General features: G+C 34.5%; 1 protein-coding gene across 3 annotated transcripts in view; it reads left to right on the top strand.

The window, feature by feature from the left end:
* Positions 1 to 11207, top strand: part of LOC149793802 (uncharacterized) — a 50913-nt gene extending 39706 nt beyond the window's left edge. For 2 of the 3 annotated variants that reach the window (XM_089967799.1, XM_089967798.1), the window contains exon 9: positions 4141 to 11207. In XM_089967799.1, coding sequence (XP_089823925.1) covers positions 4141 to 4274 — 134 coding nt within the window. In that variant the 3' untranslated portion in view covers positions 4275 to 11207. Of the gene's footprint in view, positions 1 to 1450; positions 1546 to 4140 lie in introns of all 3 variants that reach the window. The other variant, XM_089967800.1, reaches the window with a different exon arrangement.
* Positions 11208 to 13507: the final 2300 nt, after the last annotated feature.

Genomic DNA, 13507 nt, shown 5'->3' with positions numbered 1-13507 from the left:
GAAAATCCCCTGAAAGAACCACCGACCCTCGAGAAGCTACTGGCAAGCTTTTTCACATACCAACATTGGCTGAATCCGAGACTCGAACCTACGCAGACAGAGGTGAGATGGCAGTGATCCGTAACGGACAGCGCTTTAGACCAATCGGCCTCTCGGGGCCCCCTGGTATGTGAGAAAGCTTGCCAGTAGCTTCTCGATGGTCGGTGGTTCTTTCCGGGGACTTCCAGGGTTCTTCCTCCATCATTCATACTCCCCACCATGTATAGTCTATTGTGTGCTGAAAAATACCGTTAAACCCTACAACAAGAACAATATATATATATATATATATATATATATATATATATATATATACATATATATATATATATATATATATATATATATATATATATATATATATATATATATATATATATATATATATATATATATATATATGTGTGTGTGTGTGTGTGTGTGTGTGTTCGAAAACTTGACTTAAATTCAAATTACAAAGAATGACTTGAAAACTCGAAGAAGAATTTATATAGGCATGCGACAATAATAGCTTTTGCTTTATGGAAAGAACAAACAAATTTGCTTATGATTTATGTTGTGATCCTTGTACATGTTTTGAAGAAGGGCTCGAATTTATGATAATCTCAACAGTTGCTTTCTTATATCGAAGGCTGTTATTGTTTTTGTTGGGTTTAACGCCATTTTTCAGCCCACGATAGGCTATACATGGCAGCCAGTATTAATGGTGGAGAAAGAACCCGGGAAATCCCCAGAAAGAACCACCGACCCACGAGAAGCTACTGACCAGCTTTCTCACGTACCCACATTAGCCGAATCCGAGACTCGAACCCGCTTTAGACCACTCGGTCACTCGGGGCCCCATATATCGAAGGTCGTGTTAGGGATAATTCTTTTAGGATAATGACTATCATAACTATACCAGTCTTCAAGAAGCACATTTTCCCGAACATAGTGCTTCGCTCGTATTACTGACACAGTGTAAAACTGACGAAGTAGTTTTAAGCTATGGCATTCTGATTAAATTGACGGTAAATATGTTTCAATTAATTCTAGAAACGTACACTCCAGCTGAGATTTTGCACTGTCCTGCATAACCCCAGCCCATTTATATGCTTTGCAAATGATACTATTCGCTTTATCAAAAACTTGTTTTGTATATTTCAATATTTGCTTAATTTTATTTTATTGCTTAGTTTTAAAAATAAACAATGATTTTTTTTCTTTTACAAATATAGTCTATCACTGAGATCTTTCAGAAAATAGTGGATGTTTCTGAATCTGTTTAAAACGGACCATATAAATTGTCTTCCTAAGCTAATAATACGTCGGAGCTAAAATTAATCTATTCCGTAACGTATAACATTTGCAAATAACTCTTCACAAATAAAACGAAACCAAAATTACTTAAACACTCCTTTCGACAACATAGGAATGAACAGGGAACGCCCCACTCCTCCTGGAGCGTGTGATGTGCTTCCGACCACAGACAATTAGCGACAAAATGTACACTGATGCAAAATATGTGTATGTATGTTTACTTATCTTTAAACGTGCATCCCTCTCTCCGCTTGTTCTCTCTAACCTTATCTCCCAATCTCTTTTATATTCTAGCAGTGTCTGGTAAGAGTAATTAGCATACATGTGTGAATGGATTGGTTGCATGCTCTCGACGATACGAATACGGATTAAACATAAAGATAACATACGATGTATACACACTTTAGGGGTACATTTATCCTCCAAAGTTTGCAATGTCCTAGGACAAATAATATTAATGTAATAGTCCTATCACGAGGTTTCAGATAGTTGCACGTTTCTTGATACTATTTCTCTAAGTATTCAGAAACCATGAAAAGTAAAGAAATGACTGCTTTTTTAAAAACCGTTTCAGGAAACTATCGTCCCCCAAAGCGTATAATTTCCCAGTGCCAAACTACTTTGTTCAGATCGCAAAACAATGATAGCAAAAATGAGTAGACAATGAAACAGGGACAATTCAGTTTTTATAGCAATATCCCAGGGACTAGAATGAAACGGGGACAATTAAGTTTGTATAGCAATATCAATGGGACTAGTCGATTGTCTATTGAACAATTAATTGGCATCATGAGTAGAGTCCCGGTCAAGTTCAAATCTTCCCCAAAAAGTGCCAGTTTTATTAACAAGATGTAATTACCTCGGTTTGTTTCTTCTACTATCCTCTCCAAGACGAGCTTTGTTTTGCTTCTAACTGTGGCACGCATCTAACGATTGCTGTTGGAGAGAGAGAGAGAGAGAGAGAGAGAGAGAGTCGATGTCTCTGATTGACATGCTCCCCAAATGATTGTGACATTTTCAGAATATTTTACAACTCAGCTTAATTATAGGTAATGCAATGCAGAATCTATTATATGTACTTATTGAGATCGAGTAACCATTTATGTCATTCCGTGCAAAAAATGACACTGAAGAAATGGAACTTAGTTTATATTTGATAATTGTCTTTAATTAACCGCAAACAAGAAAATTAAAAAGTAACAATTAACACGCTACGTTTTCGAATAATATGATTGCACGCAGAAATAACAGCAGACTACACGTAAAATATGAATAGATTATAGCGATAATAATTGCAAAATAATGTTAATATGACTATATAATAATATCACACACACACACACACACACACACACACACACACACACATATATATATATATATATATATATATATATATATATATATATGGATGGCTAGATACATATGGATACAAAAACTCCCTTTCTGTATTTGCTTTCGAACCAAATGCATATACGCTAATCCTGCCACACTTTAAGAGCTCAGTGAGTATCTTAAAAGGAGAGGATACAAAAAGTGCTGAATTGAGGGGGCTATTAATATAACAAGACTCATCGATAGAGGAAAACTCCTGAAAAGTACATTACTGAGTAACTTCCTACTGGACCACAAATTTACGGAAATACTACTGTAAAGACGAATATTGTTTATTTTGCAAAGGTATGCTCGAGAACAAATGTCTCAGAAGTTTGACAACCGGAGTTAACTACGATCAGTCAGAAGCTAGGATGTCAGGCCAATAATACAATATCTCTTCTGATATTGAAGATCTGTGCTATTATACATGTTGACGAAACCATTCGTTTTAGAAAGCAAATAAATAATCAACAAAATCAACAGCGAAAATCGCCAACCACTACAACTCGAATGGACTTTCAGTCAAGTCGCTCGTGATGTTACTGATTGAGTCTAACCTAGGTGGACAAGCACGCGCACGTAAAGAACGATACTGGATAATATAAATGCCGGAAGAAGATCTAGTTCTGAAATACGTAAGAATAATTATAGCATAATGAAGGGAACAAAATAACTATCAATACATAACAGCTAAGAGTCCGATGTTGTTTTGGAGATTTTAAAGTTGATATTCACTCAGGTTATAAATAGTGCGTGTATCTCGGATAATTAATATGGAAAAAACACGACCATTAGTTGGTGTATGTTTGCATCTATAATACACACAACGCATCAGATATTACTTAACAGAGGATGCGATTGTATTCCGGTACGGTGCCATTCGTATACCAAGGATCCAATCAAAGTACTAAGATACTTATATGACCGAACAACTCAAAGCAATCAAAATATCAAAGACATACAATAAAAGCTAAATCTCGAAAAATGTGTATGGTTTTATGATGCGTTTATGCTTATTTTGTAATCAGCTAGCCGGATATGGGGATAATGAGGTTATTGTGGCTTAGAATTTAACTGCACCTCATTAGCTCTCAATTCAGTAGGCGCCGCGTTCAATTCATTGGTAGAGAGTTGAAGTGGAAATCCAACAGTCGTGGTTGGATAACAATTAAGGCGTTCGCAAGTGGGGTGGTTCGGTATGTCCTTGAAAAACTCGGTTAGCTCTCATTTATTCTATAGTATATAGCTAATGGTGTGCTTACATCCGTCAAATCTCATAATTATGAAAATTTCTAATGTCAATAGATATATTATTCCATCTCAATTTCAAAATATCGGACATGAGCAAATGTGTTATTTTTGTCTAATTTTAGTATGCCTCGTAATTTAAGAACATTACACTTATCAACTAATTTGACTTTGCAGATGGCACATACTTAACAGCGACCTATGAGGCTCCTCAACGGACTGATAACCCTTCAGGAAGCGAGTTTCCATCTGATGATCGCTTCACTCCTCCAGGATCTTGTTCAGTTGCTCAATCACAGACCAAGATATAACCAAACAAGTATAGTCCTCCATACAACAGCTTTTGCTTCTTATTACTGCAGGATACAGGGGGACAATGTTGATGATATCATACAAATTGTATGTTGTTGACTGGCGCCTTGAAATGGATTCTTTGTATTCTCTGAATTCATAAACCTACATATATTTTCATTCTCTACATTTAGTGGCGAGATATTCTGTCGCAGTTTCCCAAAAAGGTGACATTTTACCCAAAACATATGTTCTCTGTATTTTGACTTTCCTGTCCGAAGGTACTTTCTACGGCAGTATATTTTCTCTGGAGTAATGGATGTCATAAAAATAAAAACATAGCAAAATGGTATAAATAAGTTAGAAAGAAAATTGACGTCATTTGCGTTTCCCCCGTTATGACATGAATGTGTTATCACTGATTAATCATTAAAATAAATATAAAGACGACCTTTTCACAACCTACAAATGATGTAAAGTCAGGTAAAAGTAAAAGCTGACAACTGGATCAATGGAGCGAAACCAGAGAGAGAGAGAGAGAGAGAGAGAGAGAGAGAGATATTGTAAAATGGTATTAAAAATTGTTTTAAATTCAAAACCAGGAGTACTGAGGGTTTAAATACAGTGTGACCGGCTGTACATAGCGTTGTTCAATGGTATTCGACAAACGAGGAAAAACTAATGAAATGATCTGAATTTGTTAAAATTTCTATTCCCGTGACGTACGTGCCCGTCCGGAAACTTTATAAAGGGAGTCAGTCATGGGAGACCATGCTATTGGCTGTCTGATATAAAGGCAGATCCAACTTTTGGTACAGTCCGACAAAATGATTCGTCTTATTCCTACTTGGCAACTCTGTCGAGTACAGTTTTCGCAAAGACTACTGATTGGCCGGGGTTCCAACCCGCAACCTCAAGCATCCGAGGCGGACGCTCTAACAACTTAGGCCACCACAGCAGTATTTATAAGTTTTTGTTGTTATGTTGTTGTTGTAGGGTTTACCGCCATTTTCAGCAAACGATAAGCTATGCATGGCGGTCAGTATTAATGGTGGAGGATGAACCCGGGAAAACCCTAGAAAGAACCACCGACCCACGAGAAGCTAATGGCAAGCTTTCTCACATACCCACATTAGCCGAATCCTTGACTCAAACCCACGCAGACAGAGGTGAGATGGCAGTGATCCTTAATGGAGAGCGCGTTAGACCACTCAGCTACTCGGTGCCCCGTATTTATAGTTTGTCACTTAATACAGTCTTGTCATGCTTTGGAACAAAGACATGTAAAGAAAAGTCACATGGAAGCCTTATCAACAAAGATGTTGGTTGTTCTGACAATTATGGAAATTAAAATTAAGGATGTCGCTGTTTACATAATTAAAAGGTAACTACAAACGGTTCTTTTTCTCTTCCACAAAAGTTGTATTCAAGGTGATTCTGAAATTTCCAATCATATTTGTACTTACTTAGTAAACATAGATTCTAATACTCAGTTGTGCTGGTAGAGGTAAGGCAGTAATATTATGATCACAATGCATCATATCATGTCCAGTAAGGAAGTTCACAAACTTTATTTTTAAAGTGGTACCCATGCTTTCTCATTCGAATGCACAATGTGTGATTTTATGCAAATTATATATATATATAAAATCAAATGAAAAATTTTTTTATTTACGATACACATCTTCACATGCATATTTTACATTTAGAAGTTTTGATTGACCAGCAGTAACATGTACTGATCAGCATAGGGCAAGAATAGTATTAAAAGAAATACGTATTACAATATAATTTGAATTTCTTACAAACGAAATTAATTTCTTTGGCCCCTAACTTATTTATTATTTTCTCTTTTAAACAAAGTAAAATTCCCATTCATGTACCCTTCCCTTTGTTTCAAAACAGCCTGTAGGTTTTAGTGTTTTCACTAAACAGCTTTCCATTGTCGCTTGATATAAATAGTGACGCTGACCTCGGTTTACCATAGTGCTACATTGGTCGATCTTCATTTTGTAATATGAATTAACATCTTGCTGTTTTAAAGCTGAATTTGAAAACGGCAGAAAAGATGATGCGCATGTGACATAATCTTTTGTTTGTATCAAAAGTGAACATTTTACAGACATAGAAAGTACGATTTTCTCTTCGCGTTTACAAACTAATATCGCACTCGTAGGTTAATTTCATTCACTAAAATGGCTGTTATATTTGTTTGCTTGATACACATATTGGAATATATTGTAATGCAATGCTAATGTTGTTAATAGGCAGGTTTGTATCTCCAGTAAGTTTCTTACAATATGATTATTGGTTTTCAGTCATAGATTTAGAACCATGATATATTATTGCAACCCCAAGAAATAATATCGATTATATCATAAACAAAACAAATACACTATTTCGCATCTCAGAAAGGTTTACAGACTTGTAAACTTGTGTACAGTTTGATCTTCAAGATTGTTGCACTTTTATTGAAAGTTAAACAATTACCTTTCCTTCTCATTTTGCTACATATAAAGCGAAATATTCGGTTTGAGTTTGACAACAGCCAATATATTTCTAAACTTGCATAGTGTTGTTTTTTATCTGTTTTGTGTTTCTTAATAACATAATATTTGGTCTATATGTACAAATGCACAGTCACTCTGTAAAAGTTTGAAAACGATAACAAAAATCCAAAGTTTGAAGGGGAAGGTGAGGGGAAGAAAATGAGAGGCAAGTAAAACTTTTAACTCGAATTTGAAAAGAATAATAATAAATTATGTATCTGCTTTTATTTCTATTGGATGATTTTGTAATTCTATCCAGTCAAAGTTAGTTTTACTATCATTAATTTGTACTTGTTCCCTTTACAGGCACTAAACATTAAACAAATCAGCACAGGACATATTAACGATTGCTAGATTTGCTGGTTAGGTCAAGTAAAGCCGATTCATATTCTCCATATGTTACAGTCTTTAAAATGTGCCAGCCTTTCAGACACTGGTATATATGTATACATGTTCCATGTGGGTAGGTAGGCAGCTAGCAGGAAGGCGGATGGTAGATAGGTAGGTAAGTGCGTAGGTATCAGGGTGAACATATATATAATTTCCCCTTCCGATATAATAGATTGTACGCATCCAAAAGAAAGTGCATTAATGATTGGTACTCTCCTAATCTCTGACGATACTATGAAGAGATGAACGAGCAACTTACTTAAGAGATCTTGTTCATATCATGTCTTGATCACTTGGTGAAGAGATACTAATAAAAAATTTCTGTGTTAAACTCAAAACTAAATATGTATATTATAAACCTTTGTTTAACATCTGAAACTCACGACTTCCTCGGATGAAAAAGGGGTCAAAGTTTGTTTCCACGAACAATCGTAGGTCAGAACAGTGGAAAACATTACTTTGGGTAGGACTCGGTTTAAAAACTTGGTACGTGTTTTATGATTTATTTTGTGTATATGTATCTTTTTAAGCAATGGAAAACACATGTACTGGATTGTCATGTTGAAAATGTGCAAAATTATATGTAATATTAAGTTACAGGTTTCGAAAATATTATTTCACTTTAGATGCAAACATTGAATACCAATAAAATTTATCTAAACAACAAGAAGTTTGTGCATTAACGGACACTGTCTTGTATTAATATTTCGCACACGGATGTTACTGATGTGAACTGCAAGATACAACCATAATGCACATATCTAATATAAACCAATACATCTAGCATACGTCATATAAAATACGTACATGACATTGCCCTTGATAAAACGTATAACTTCCTATGAGAGTCGTAACAAATTCCGCATTTATATCTCAATGTAATGTCAATGCGCCTGTTTGCAACGAGGTCTCATGTATGTAAAGCTACTACAAATAACCAATTTTACGCAACATTTGTATTGTTCTCATGTCTATATTCACCTTTGTTTCATAATTATTGTTCGTATCAGGAGAATTGCCTCGCAATTTACTACAAATCCTTTTATAATATCATCGATTTCCGACAGCCCGAATGAAGAATTACGTTCATATAACATCCATAATTAGATAGACAGAAGTAAAATAATTATCATTAAATTGATCGTTCCTTACACACTCAAATAATTACAGCTCTATGAATAATTCATAATCGCAACAAATGCGATAATACGTGCAAGCAAATCGCAAAATACTGCATGCCTTCGATGTGCGTCTGCTAGTACATGTCTGTTTTTGTTGATGTTTAGCTAACTTTGATTTACAGATTGTTGATGTTTAGCTAACTTTGATTTACAGATTGTTGATGTTTAGCTAACTTTGATTTACAGATTGTTGATGTTTAGCTAACTTTGATTTACAGAGCATGCATTACATGACAGGTCTTATTCAGAAGGAAGGCTTATTTCAACAAAACACAAATTAAAAGCAATCCAAACATCAATCCTTCTGCAATCATAGTGGTGGACTTTCTTTGTCTTTCAAACAAAACTGTGGTTTAGTAATAGCCAGTAAACACAGAATCCACTACAGGACAAACCTAATATTGCAATAGCGATCCATTTTTAAATATAAATAATGGTGGCAAATATTAACAGTACTGGGACGGCCTGTTTAAGACACACACAGTAGTGCAAGTTTCATTTTAATAGCGTAAAACTTTGAATCTATACAAAACATCATTAAAAGATCCAGTCAGACATTTTATATTGCACCCATTTTTACCTTATTAGTGCTCTTAGATGTATAAACCGTATCTTATTTTAAATTTAAATTTCTGTCTGTAATATACCACCAATTTGTATTATACATATCACCTGGTAATGTCTTGTCCTACATGATATGAAGCTAGTGATGGCACACTGTTCCTCCATATTTACTATTTGTATATATCGTAATGCAAACCAAACTCATTTTCATTGAATATATGTGTTGCATTTTTAATGAACAATCAAGCCTAGGCCGGCCTTAGGCCTAGTGGGACTCGTTCTCAAAGAGGTCCCGCTTGTTAGTAATTATGAAAAAATATCTATAGAGAGAAAATACGTTTAAAGCGACGAAAGAAAATGTTAAGATCATAATCATATAAAACTTGTTTTAAAGTTTATTTCCAAATGCCGTGCTCACAAAAGGGCACAGCGCGTAAAACTAGGGAGCCCCCACTAAAAATTATCCAAATCGGGTCCATGCGTCTGCTAAGGCCGTTCCTGAATCAAGCAATTTTGATATGAGTACATATGAAAAGATTATTAAATCATCGCAAAAGATTACTGATATTTACACGACATCTGTTATACTTTGAATCGAACTAAGTACGTGAAACTGATTTCAGCGGATCCTGAAGGTCTGCTATTTTATGGTACATATAAAAAGGCGCTATGTAAAAATATATTGCCTTCGACCAACGGTAAGTTGAAAGGCTGGTAAGACACGCTTGATCGAAAAGAGGTTTCGAGGAGGGCGATATTATATATATATATGCTCTCCTTTGCTCGGAATATCACATCATTGATTTTATAAGGTTCCAATAGTTTAACCATACTTTTATTATTTAATGAATTTATGCAATTTTACGTTCTAAAGAAACATATTGATTGAGCGTAGAAATATAATTAAAATGGCTTAAATATGTTTCTTTGCATTTTCCTTTATGTGGAATATTGCAGAAAAGGTTCCTCTCACAAAGAAGTTTCCTACAAAAACATATGATGTCATGTACACAAATGGCGACCATCAGGATCCACTACAATTAGATCATATGCTTTTCTCGGTGAAACTTGCAATATAAATAGTGTACAAATATCGAAAATAATCGTGTGCGATAATGTTTTTAAATATCTTATTGACTCTTGTCAAGGAACCGTTGATCATTGCGTCTGTATACGATAAATGTATCAAACATTACTAATTAAAGAGTCATTATAAGTGAGCTTTGCACGGAATACTACCTGGTACGTTGACTTGCCGAATGTGTAATTTAAAAGACCTGGAAAGTTGGTTTAGAAAGTAGGGTAACATTGAATTGTACCTTTTTGTCACAATTGACATCAAACTACGCCAAAGGATAAACTTTATTGGAAACGTATCCCGATCTGCTCTCTCTGTCTCTCTGTCTCCCTCTCTCTGTCTGCCTGCCTGCCTTTGTCTGTGTGTCTGTCTGTCTGACTCGCTCTCTCTCTTTCTTTATATATATATATATATATATATAACGAATTACGCTCGGGTATGGACAGTTATGGGATGTGTGATTGGGTCTACAATTTCCCGCCAGATTTGTCGTGTAACGCGCTGTCAAGGGCCAATATATTTAAAGCTTTTAATCACGTGTTCTGCCCAGCCAATCGCAATACTCTCGCTCTGGCAACGCGCGGAGGAATTCTCTCTGATAGGGACTGCGGCGACAGTTGAGCCAATTTCCTTATTGGGTGCGGACGTGTTTCCTTTTTTCTGTAGAAATTTTACCCCACGTCCACCCCATAATACCTCCCTGTATATAATTGTTATATGCTATATTATTGCTATGATATGCTTGTTTATTGTTGTTGTTTTGTTTTTCTTTCTTTATTTGTTGTTATATTTTACTTTCTCCATTTATTCGGTTTTTAGGCTGTTGCATCCGTAGTTATCTCTTCCAAGGTTATACGGCTTCTACAGTATCTTTGTATTATAATACCGCTCGTCTCAGTGTTCCATTTGTTAGCACCTTTACTTGATATGTTTTGTTCAAAGTTACATTGCTGTAAATACATAGTTTAGATGGAGTCTGCTCAGTACGTAACAATCATGTTTACGGCGGTTGCAGTCTCAAAAAATGTCTGTATTATATACTATATCTCATTGTTCAATTTCTTAGCACGTTTACGCTATAGACTTTGTCCACATAATTATGTTATGCTGTAAATACATAGCAAATATTTGGTTCACTAAGATCATTTATGTTCAATACAAAGTCACGAAAGTGGCCAGCATCAAACACAACGTTTGTCTTTGTTTTAATTATGTACCCATATACTTTGACTTTGTAATATTTGCACGACTGACCTAGGGTATTCTGTCATTTCACTCTCTATCTTCCTCTTGGCTCTATCGATGTCGGAAAGAGTAGGCTGGTGCAGGTATATTTCATTTTACAATCTCGTCAAACAAGTTAATAATACAAACCATCGTTCTCATTCACTTTCGTTCTGACAATAACTTCCACCCCTCTTATACATGTGCATGAACACATCACACACACACACACACACACATATATATATATATATATATATATATATATATATATATATATATATATATATATATATATATATATATATAAAGGCCGCCTTTAGATGGTAAAAGGACTAGAGTAAATTGTAAATGAGTCCTTCCACGTATCATTTCACTTTTTACAATTTTTCTTTACATTTACTAGCTATTTTGTTATGGACATTGAACGCCTTGCATGCGTGATAACTTCCAAGTCAATGTCCAAAACATCCTTTGTAATAAACTGGAAGATAACGTAATTCGAAACGCACACAATGAATAGAAGGAAGGTCATGAGTAATTCGTCATACATTTAAAATATGTACGCTGTGTGTTTCGTTTCATTGTGTTGGTTTGGTTTGACCATGTTATTGTCAAGAGAAGAGGACTACTGAGGAACTGAAGCAGTAATATATTAATGAATGATTGTCGACAATGCTTGAAAATTCTTGCAGTTTGTATATCATTTAATATACGTGAAGAAAGCACACAAAAACAATACCATAAAAATCATGAATATTGCCTTAACCAAACCCATGAAGCAATAATGTCACAGGGACATACTTTAATAACCTTATAGTATACAATACTATGATATAATTCATTTTCTTGCTCATATTATTTCTCGGGCATGGTTCGTACTGTATCATAACTGATCAATTATCATAAAAACATAGCACGTAATTTAAATAAAATTATCGAGGGTTTAATATATTTCTCGAAATTTATCCTCTCATCGATAATTTGAATTTGCATAAGGCCAGAACATAACTTCCTATTTCATTATTGAATCATGAAGATGTTAAACATAACGCACATAGTTTAGGTTAAATATTATACAGATGAAAATCTTGTCATTTGCAGATTATAGCAAATCCTCAAATTTAAGGAAGTCTTAAAGTCCTATTGATCGACAACGATACTGTATTTAAAACAAACTTTAATTATTACAACCATAACATATGTGTATTAGCATATGACTTAATTTGAATGTTCATAAAAATATACAAAATGTATTATATTCAATCAAACACGAGGAATGATAATTATACATATCTAATTTTAGGAATGAGAAATTTAAATTTTCATTATCTATTATCAGATGTTTAGGGTTAAAAATATTTTTTTAACTTCCAATGCACTCCGATGACTTCGATACAAAGAATGAACGATAGTAATGGAACAGTTCAACTTTTCCGTTACAGTGCTAACTTTTAGGATGTCATGTTGAAGCATTATCTTGCTTCTACTGTATAGAAGTACCCCATCTAATGACACTGGTGATGCGCAAATCTGATATTACCTGAAATATTCTTAGCATGTTTTTTTTATTATAATTTTTTAATGTTTTTCTAATTTCGTGTTGTTTGTTTTTGTAATAATATTATTATGTTTCTTATCTTATAGGTATTGTCTAATGATGTAAAGCGCTTAGAGCTTCTAAAGATTAGGCGCTATACAAAGTTCTCATTATTATCATTATTATTATTATTACTATTATTATTATTATTATTATTATTATTATACAAATAACCGTTCTTACACTGTCATTATCATACTACACTACTAACAACATGGAAAGTTCCTTCCGGACATGTTTACAAATTTCTTCCGTGACAAAGTACAAACCATTAGAGATACGCTTGACACCACACTTTCAATTGACTCGTCGTCACCATACAGTTGGGATACGGAATTTGAACGGCAACCATTAGCAGCATTTGAACCTGTCTCTATGGATTTCGTACGTACAATCCTGATGAACAGTGCATCAAAGTCATATGAACTTTATCCAATTCCAACATCACTGCTGATTGAGTGCTTAGATCCAGTATTGCTTTGACTAACTGATGTTATTAATACCTCTATCTCATCCGGGGAATTTCCATCATTGTTCAAAACTGCCATTGCAAAGCCTTTGCTGAAGAAACCAACACTAGACCATAACAATTTAAAGAACTACCGCCCAGTTTCTAATCACCCATTCATATAAACAATCTTAGAAAAGGTTGTTCTATCCCAGCTTG

Source organism: Sinohyriopsis cumingii, chromosome 8 (assembly GCF_028554795.1).
Source record: "Sinohyriopsis cumingii isolate HCF-2022 chromosome 8, ASM2855479v2, whole genome shotgun sequence".
In the NCBI taxonomy this organism is placed as follows: Eukaryota; Metazoa; Mollusca; class Bivalvia; order Unionida; family Unionidae; genus Sinohyriopsis; species Sinohyriopsis cumingii.
This window is presented reverse-complemented; position numbering and strand designations above follow the sequence as displayed.